Source organism: Megalops cyprinoides, chromosome 7 (genome assembly GCF_013368585.1).
Source record: "Megalops cyprinoides isolate fMegCyp1 chromosome 7, fMegCyp1.pri, whole genome shotgun sequence".
Classification (NCBI taxonomy): domain Eukaryota; kingdom Metazoa; phylum Chordata; class Actinopteri; order Elopiformes; family Megalopidae; genus Megalops; species Megalops cyprinoides.
Window position 1 is genome coordinate 2,522,787 of NC_050589.1, and position 8,918 is coordinate 2,531,704.

General features: G+C 50.0%; 1 protein-coding gene across 4 annotated transcripts in view; it reads right to left on the reverse strand.

Annotated features, from left to right (window-relative positions):
- Window positions 1-514: 514 nt before the first annotated feature.
- Window positions 515-8,918, reverse strand: part of pax7b (paired box 7b) — a 74,751-nt gene continuing 66,347 nt past the window's right edge. For all 4 annotated transcript variants that reach the window (XM_036532602.1, XM_036532600.1, XM_036532601.1 and 1 more), the window contains exons 8-9: window positions 4,815-5,064; window positions 515-727 (exon numbers count right to left, since the gene is read on the reverse strand). In XM_036532602.1, coding sequence (XP_036388495.1) covers window positions 612-727; window positions 4,815-5,064 — 366 coding nt within the window. In that variant the 3' untranslated portion in view covers window positions 515-611. The remainder of the gene's footprint in view (window positions 728-4,814; window positions 5,065-8,918) is intronic.

An 8,918-nucleotide genomic window follows, 5' to 3' on the forward strand; every position in this document is an offset into this window, starting at 1 on the left:
GTGCTAACGTTTGCTGCCGATGGGCAGTGCTTTTGATTTTGGCCGAGACAACAGTTGTTCCTTTTCTTCAGATCCCCTGAAGCCCTGAATGGGTCTCTTTGTTGTGGGTTGGGAAGGGGTCGGGCAGAGTGGGGATCGGCAGGGTGTGGTGCTCTGATGGCTGCTTTTGGAATGAAATAATTTTTCAGAATTTTTGCACCCGCAGCAGCAACAGGAAAACTCCAGGTCCATCTTGCAGACTCATTAGAGCTGTCACTCTGTCACTTGAGGGATGTTACTCTCTCTGTCTTTCTCTCCGTCTCATCTCTCACACACACACGCACGCACGCACGCATGCACGCATGCACGCACGCACGCACGCACACGCACGCGCACGCACACAAACACAAATACACACAAACATTAAAACAGGCACACATTCACGCCCACACACCCACACATACACATACCGAAGACACACACGCATGAACAGAACCATGCACACACACGCAAACATTCATACATATGAGGGCGCTTTTCTGGCTGCTGTGCTGGACTGGAATTCTGGGACGGGTGGGGGGGCTGGTTCACTGGAGCGAGGGACGGGTGTTCTGGCGTGACACAGGGAGTCATCAGTACGCCTGTCCTGTCTCCACCTGCAGCAGTCCTAGGACAGCCGAGTGCTCCCCCAGCTTCATCCTCCTCTGTGTGGACAAGCTCACGTTCTTCGCCAGGTAGTCCACAGCGGCTGCAGGTTCAAGCACACAAACACAAGACGTGAGTTTTGGAGAAGGACCACAGGACAGGACAGGACAGGACAGGACAGGACACAACAGGACAGGACAGGACACAACAGGACAGGACAGGACACAACAGGACAGGACAGGACAGGACAGGACAGGACAGGACAGGACAGGACAGGACAGGTAGATGTACGGAACACTTCAAGATCTGGGTTTGCAAACAATGCGACTCATTGCATTGCAAACATTATCTACACTTCAGCCCCTTCATTTCCGTAGTCCTTTTTCTTTATCTCTCTCTCTCTCTCTCTCTCTCTCTCACTCAATCTATCCCTTCGCCTCTCTCCCTCTCTCTCCCCCTCTTTTCCCGGTTGGCCCGGTTGTGGCGTGGGCAGCGTGCCCTGCGGTGAGTTTGTGCCACCTTGTTCTGTCACCCTGGTGTCACTCACTGCAGTCCCAGCGGCTGGCCCCTCACAGCGCTCTTCATTAGAGCTGTCATCTCTGCTTGCATGTTCTCCACACCTCCCATCCTCTATCATTTACATCAGGAGACGCTGTTCACTGCTCATCTTACTCAATCTCTGCTTAATCTTACATCTGCTCCCAGAGTGCACCTCTTCCCGATAAAATGCTACAGAGATTCACACATGCGCACATGAAAACAAACATACACACACACACACACACACACACACACACACACACACACACACACACACAGTAAGGGAGTGAGTACCTATCTGGACAGAATTTTAATCTGCATAGCAAATGTATGACAAACACGAGGAATGTTACAGATGGAAACAAACACACACCTACATTTGAATATAATTCCCTTTTTTCCTCAGCTACAATGAAATCAATTATTGTGTTAATTTATGCACCAACACTTCAATGTCTGAGTGTTCGCGTGTGTGAGCATGTGTGTTTGCATGAGTGTGCCTGTTTGCATGTATGTGCCTGTGTGTGATTGTGTATTTGTCTGTATGATTATATGTGTGCATGTGTGAAGGAGCTGTCACCTAATCGGAAAAAGTCCTAACTTCTGACTTGTTTAGCCAGTAATGTGCCATTTTTTTTATTTCAAACCACAGGTGTGGCAATGAATGTTTAAATGTGCTGGAAGTCGCTCTGGATAAGAGTGTCTGCTAAATGGATGCAAAGTAATGTAAATGTAAATGTAAATTCAGGTTCCACTCAACTCACATACCAACAGATCTCCTCCCACTGACTACATCTCTAACGGGATAACTGACAAATATCTGTGAGTGAGAAAGAAGCCATCTATTGGTCAATGAACGACACCTGTTGAAGCTGTTCTTAAATGCAGGCATGTGGCTGCACTGGGCCAATCCTTCAGGTTTTGCTGTGAATCTCACTGTGTCAATGTATGGTTTCCTGACTATGGTTTGAGATTACAGTTTATAGTTAAGATAAACCATTTGTTGTTTTTGTAACTTTTTGCCTTCTGCTGGCTTGGTGGGGGGGGAGTGGGGGTGCACTGGCCAGCAGCGTAACAGCGTGTGTGTGTGTGTGTGTGTGTGTGTGTGTGTGTGTGTGTGTGTGTTGGGCCCCTGGGTGTCCAGAGGACTTTGAAGTGCCCCCTCTCCCTTCCCGCCACAGCAGCGGAGGGAGTGCGCTTCCACACAGTGCGGTGTGACTAACGCAGGTCCCCAGGGCAACCGCTCTGATTGGAAATATCTGGTCCCGGGTCCCAGCAGGAGATCTTTATCAGGAGCACGTGTCGGCTCTCACCTACGGGCAGGAAGAGGGTCAGAGGGCACCCCGCCTCGCCCCCACAGCTAGGGAACCCAGTATTGATCAGACTCACACCTCACACGGTTTCAATTTAACAGCACCGGCTAAAGACATTAGGAGGGCCTGATTGTGGAAGAGGCGCAGCGAATGGGCCAGGGGGTCGCAGGGACAAACCAAGGACAGGTTGGGATGGGAAAGGCGCAGGGGGCCCCGACAGAGGAAGCACCCTTTAACCTTCCGCACCTCCTCCCCCCTGAAACAACCCATCCCAGCTTGTGCGGAGCTCTGACCCAGAGTCATAACCCAATTAGATATTATTACATTACTTTACTTACATTTGCTTCACAGACGCTCTTACTCAGACTGACTTATATAGCTTATTTTATTCAGGTTACCCATTTATACAGTTACTGAGGCAATTCAGCATAAGAACTTCGCCCAAGGGTACAACAGCATCCCGGCTGCCACTTTGGAAATCGAACCGGCAACCTTTGGGTTACAAGCCGTGCTGCTTACCGCTACACCACACTGCCGCCCTGCTCATTACCGCTACACCACACTGCTGCTCCTTACCGCTACACCACACTGCTGCCCTGCTCCTTACCGCTACACCACACTGCTGCCCTGCTCCTTACCGCTACACCACACTGTGGCCCTGCTCCTTACCGCTAAACCACACTGCTGCTCCTTACCACTACACCACACTGCTACCCAGCTCCTTACCGCTACACCACACTGCTGCCCTGCTCCTTACTGCTACATTACACTGCTGCCCTGCTCCTTACCGCTACACCACACTGTGGCCCTGCTCCTTACCGCTAAACCACACTGCTGCTCCTTACCGCTAAACCACACTGCTGCTCCTTACCACTACACCACACTGCTACCCAGCTCCTTAACGCTACACCAAACTGCTGCCCTGCTCCTTACTGCTACATCACACTGCTGCCCTGCTCCTTTCTGCTACATCACACTGCTGCTCCTCACCGGTACACCACACTGCTGCCCTGCTCCTTACCGCTGCACCACACTGCTGCTCCTTACCGCTACACCACACTGCCGCCCCTATTGAGACAGGATTTGACTCAAGCCGGCTTTTAATCTTAAGGGACAATTCCATGCAAGAAAAAAAAGAATCTTGCTGGAGTCGAGGAGCTGAAGTGGAAAAGAACAGTTAATCCAAGAACTCCTGGAGCAGTCTCAACCACAGAGCTCTCCCTGCACAAACAGACAGAGGGGTGGAGTGGGAACGACCTGCTGAGGGCCAGGTCAAAGAATCTACGTTTACTGGGGCAGGGAATACCACTCAGGGCCTGGTAAAGGACCCAATCAGATCACGGTTTATCACGATCATGGAATGGTCAGGTCATCGTGACCACTGCATACTCAGAGGCCCAGGCAGTGCCACACAGCCAGGTCCCAGTCAGAAAAACACAATCAGAAAGCAGTCAGGGAGCCTGTACCCCACTCAGACTGTGAATTGGAGACAACGCCACCAGACTAAAGAACCGAGCAAAGAGTGTCTGAGATAAAAAAAAAAAAAGCAAAGTGGGTGCTAGATGTGGATATTAGTGCTTGGCACATCTTACATCTTACTCCACCCCTCTGGGACGTGTTGGGTCTGCGCCCCTTTGATGCCTCTCCCAGGGGAGGGTTATCTGAGCCACTCGGGCCCCCCCCCCCCTCCTTTCCTGGCGGCAGTGGCGGGGCTGCGTGGTGTGGCGGTACCTGTGGACCGTGCCAAGCCGCCTTCGGGATGACAGTAAGTAGCGAGTGTCAGCTCAGGGAGGGCTCTGGGAGAAAGGGAGCTGTCAGGAGGCGAGCGGAACGGTAGGGGCTGCATACCTGTGGGTGGGCCAGCTGTCCGCAGAGCAGACGTTAGCACTGACAGCTGGCACAGAGCGGGAACACACAGATTTAACTCCCCTCTCTGAGGAAGTCTTTCTCCTGTCACCCAGGTTTACTCCGCAAATCCCACTCAAGGGAGACACACCGAGCCCCTCCATCCGTGGAGAGACATATCACACGCATACACACACAAACACGTATGCACACACACGCAGGCACACGCACACACACACACGCACGCGCACACACACACACGCACACACACACACACACACACACACACACACACACACACAGACTCTGATGCACGCCCCATATGCACACAGTGCTGACAAATTACCTGAATTTAAGAGCAGCATGCGGCCGCCATGTTAAATGACATGTTGAGCCAAGCTCCTGTTGTCTGTTTTGGCAGGGGCGCTCTCTGTGGCAGTTTGGGTGCCTGCCGAAGTGAGGGCGGGGGAGTAAGACAGGAGAGATACTCACTCTGCCCGTACTGGCTGTACTGGTAACCGGCGGCAACGGGGTCCACGCTGTAGCTGGTGGTGCTGTAGGTGGGGGGGCAGTAGGACTGGGAGGAGGGCAGGCTGTCCACACTCTTGATGGGGTCGGAGCGCTGGCTGCAGCTGGCGGAGATGGGGTTGGAGGACTCCAGGCTGCCGTGCAGGGGGGAGATGGAGAAGTCGTGCTGGGGCTGGGGGGGCACGGCGCTGGGGTTACTCAGGATACTCATCACCTAGGAAACCGAGAGAGAGGGTGGGGGGGGGGAGGTTGAGGATCTGCTGGCTGTTGAGAGCTGGCATCTCTGCATACTCCCAGGTCGGCTGCAAACCAGACAGTCCTTAGCATAGCAGCTCTGCAGACACCAGCCGGACATATTTTTTTAAAACGGAAAACTTCCTGCTTCCATCCTACAGTTTTTTTAAGAGTCACAGAGTCTTAGGTTGATATGGAGATATAATCTGAAAAACATTTCAGATTTTTGGAGTGCCAAATAGTTGGCAGGCCCACAAAACCAGTGCAAAAATCAAGGCTGCTGACCTTGGAAGAAAACGCACACTGCCCTGCAGTTCTATGACAGTTCTGTGCAGTTCTGTTCTTCTATTATCTTGGTTCCTGTGCGAAATGGGGGCTGAGAGATGGGCAGAGTGGTGCCTCCTATAGAGGGCTGACATCTTTTTGTGAGTATGCCGTGCTGGGGGGGGCAGGGTGAGTGGGGACAGGCTGGTTTCCCGTCTCAGGGAGGCACTGATAATGAGAGATGGAGGGAGAGAATGGGAGAAGGAGGGGGTGGGGGGGGGGCTGTCCCAAATCCACCAGCAGTGCCAGACTGCTCCTATCCCGAGGCCTACACCACAACATGCGCACAGGGAATACATAATCTCCAGCCCACAGCCCTCCCGGCAGCACTGCACTCATGAATAATTATAATATTAAAAATAATAAATGGTCACATTAGATCCCCCCCGGAGATTAGGCTGCACGGTGCATTGCGCTGTCTTTCAGCTCTATGTCCCATGCTCGTGACGTGCCCACTGTCTGTGTAGGAGCAAAAATGCCATTCTGATTACAAAAATAAAAAAAATAACAAAGACAAATAAATAAAATGAAAAGAACAATGCACATTTAAAAATACAATTACAGCAAAAAATCATATTTATAACCATGATATTTATCATCATAAATTTTTGTTGCTTATTGTTGTTATTATTATTTTCAGTCCTTGTACGAACACTGTACAAATACCTATACAATAAATGACTTTCTGCATAAAAAAAACATTATTCCTTTTAAATGTAACATGACTAGTTTACAAGTTTGTGTGGGACAACATGCCCACAGAGTCTGCCGGCTGTGATGAAGTCCGTCACACACAGCCACCTTTTACACCCCAGAATGCCCGCTTACAGTGATCCTCCACAGAAAAAAACGACAAAAACGACTGAAGTAGGCATCGCAGTGCAGGCCCGCGTGGCCCGCGAACAGCACCCCCTGCAGGGGCCAGGACGGCGTGGGGCAGAGGTGAGGTAAAGCGGGTGTGGGGGGGTATGGGGGGGGACGGACGGCAGGTCTGCCCCACACATGCTCTCCAGCCCCTTGCATCCTCCGCGACATCAGGTTCACGTTGTGCCTCTCCACGCTCCGCTGCCCTTTGGCTGTCTTTGTACTCAGGCTGCTAAACCAATTAGCCCATCATGGAGCTGGTTAAAGAGCCCGCGCCCCATGCACATTTATTCCAAAATCAAACGGTTTAAAGGGAGTCCACGGGGTCGGCGTCAAGGAATAAAACAGCCGGCAGCTGCCTCACCGCGGCCACCACGGCCGGAAAGACGGAAGTCCCAACCAAAGGGGTTTTTTTAAAATTTATTATCCTTTTTTTCACCATAACTTTGTAAGCACCGCTGCCGATACGCAGGCATACGCATACATAAAACAAACAGACAAGGTACAATTAACGCTCTTTAAATGTTTCTGAGAAAATATGCAGGCACGCAAAGTCCATTAGCTACATAAAAGCCCGCTGAAGTATTCACATGTTAATTCTATCATTATGAGAGGGGGAAAAACACCCTCCTCACTGATGGCACATGTGATGTGTAGCCTATGTTCGGGCATGGGATTCATACTTTCACTTATTAAGGTGGAATTAGCGAATGGGACGGCTCAACACAGGACATGGGGTGTGTGGGTCACTGATGGGTTACTGGCCATGGTGCTGTAAAGGCAGCCATTAGTGGGGGGTGGACAGATATAGCTCTTTCTTTAATTTGTGCTTGATTATATTGGTCTCTTTTATCTGCCCAATGAATTAAACGCCCACAATCTGGGCTGTTCTAAAATCAGTGTTTCCAATTATAATTCATGGATTTCAGCTGTAGTTCCTCAACAGTAATGACCTTCTTTTAAAAGTACCAATTATTTAAATTGTGTCATTTTTTTTTAAAAGACAGGGCTCAGTCAGGGTTTTATCTCACAGCGTGAATACAGCGTCTCTTTTCACGAGAGAGAAAAAGAAAGAGGGCGCAGAGCCGAGACCCTAATTAAAGCTCGCCAGGCGTGGACTCCTGTAAATACCTGAAAGTGTCGGAACCCACCTGGCTGGCGACACCTTTCCTCCCCGGTCCCCGTGCCATTTCACGGCGACGCAGGCGACAGGGCGGCTCCAGCGTGAGTGAGACGCATGCGAGGGAGTGAGGCGTCTCCCCGGGAAATTTTGTTTTTAATCAGATGAGCGCGGCACAAACACAGGCGGTGTGAAAGCCGGGTGCGGGCGAGAGAGGTGAGGGAGCGCTGTGCGGCTGACACCTCCATTCAGCCCGTCGCTTAAGCGGCCTGTAGCCCCGGTGATGCCATTATTGCGCTGAAAGCGGAATTATTCAAATCTTCAAATTTAGCATAACCTTATTGACATCAATTAAAGTGGTGAATTGAAAATATTCCAGCGCGGCGAGAGGTAAAGCCTGCTCCTTTATCTGCCGGGCGGGACGTGGTGGGCCTTTGTCAGCTCAATCCCCTCTGTGTCGCGCGCACACGGCCGTGGAGCTCGGCCCACCGCGGCCGGCCCCGAATGCGCCACAATTAGCCCTCTGAATGGCCCTCAAACACAAACAGCGCGGTTCACGCCCCCCCGCTGCCTCCTGAAGTTTGCTCGTTACGCACCCAGCGGGGTGGGGGGAGGACAGCCGGGCGAAAGGGCCACGAATTCAGGCTCAAACCCCCGACGGCTTCCGCCGATCGCTGCCTTCCTGTGCTAACTGACCGGTTTACTGAGCTGTTTGTGTACTCTCAGAGTGTCTGTACACAATGTTGTATAAGTTTATAAAGCAATCAAATTTATTTATTTATTTGTTATGGTTTTTTCAGTGAAAGGAAATGCCATCATGGTTACAACCTAAAGCTAAATTGGACTGCAGTCTTATTGCTTTCTTATAATGGTTTTCAATAAAAAACTAAAACCAAACTCTTTTATACTGAGAGAGGAACGCTTGCCTTTGATTTAATAAAATGCCTTATTTTAAAATGTGCAACCTTGATAAGGAATGTCTGTGTGGTTTCAGCACTAAAATATCCGTTAAAACAGTTAACAACAGATGAATGATTGTCAAAGAAACCTGGTCCTTAAACTTTCATCAAACGTTTGTTTTTGCAGTACTTAATGGACACAATAGATTAAGGCCATATTCAATACACAAAATGTTTTGCACATTACTTTTTTGTATTTGTTCCACCTACACTATAATTCAAAGAATTTTTTTTCCCATATATCATGCTCCACCACTTGGACAAACTCAATGCGCTCTACTACAAGTCACTGTTAAGCAACCTCCTTTCCGCTTACAAGAGTCTTTCACTCAGAGTTCAGTTAATATATCGAGCAGTCCTTTAACCTTGAGGAGGCCTGCCCTGGAGCTCATGAGACAGTAGAGTATTACAAAACTAAAGAGAGAGTGAGTAAGTTGGAAAGAGAGAGAGAGAGGAAAAAGTAAAGAAACAGAGGGGTCTGAAGCTTGGCCTGGCCTGTATTTGTAATCTATTATTTCCTGCCATACTACCATCACTAAATAAAAATCAATATTCTTTCCACATGTG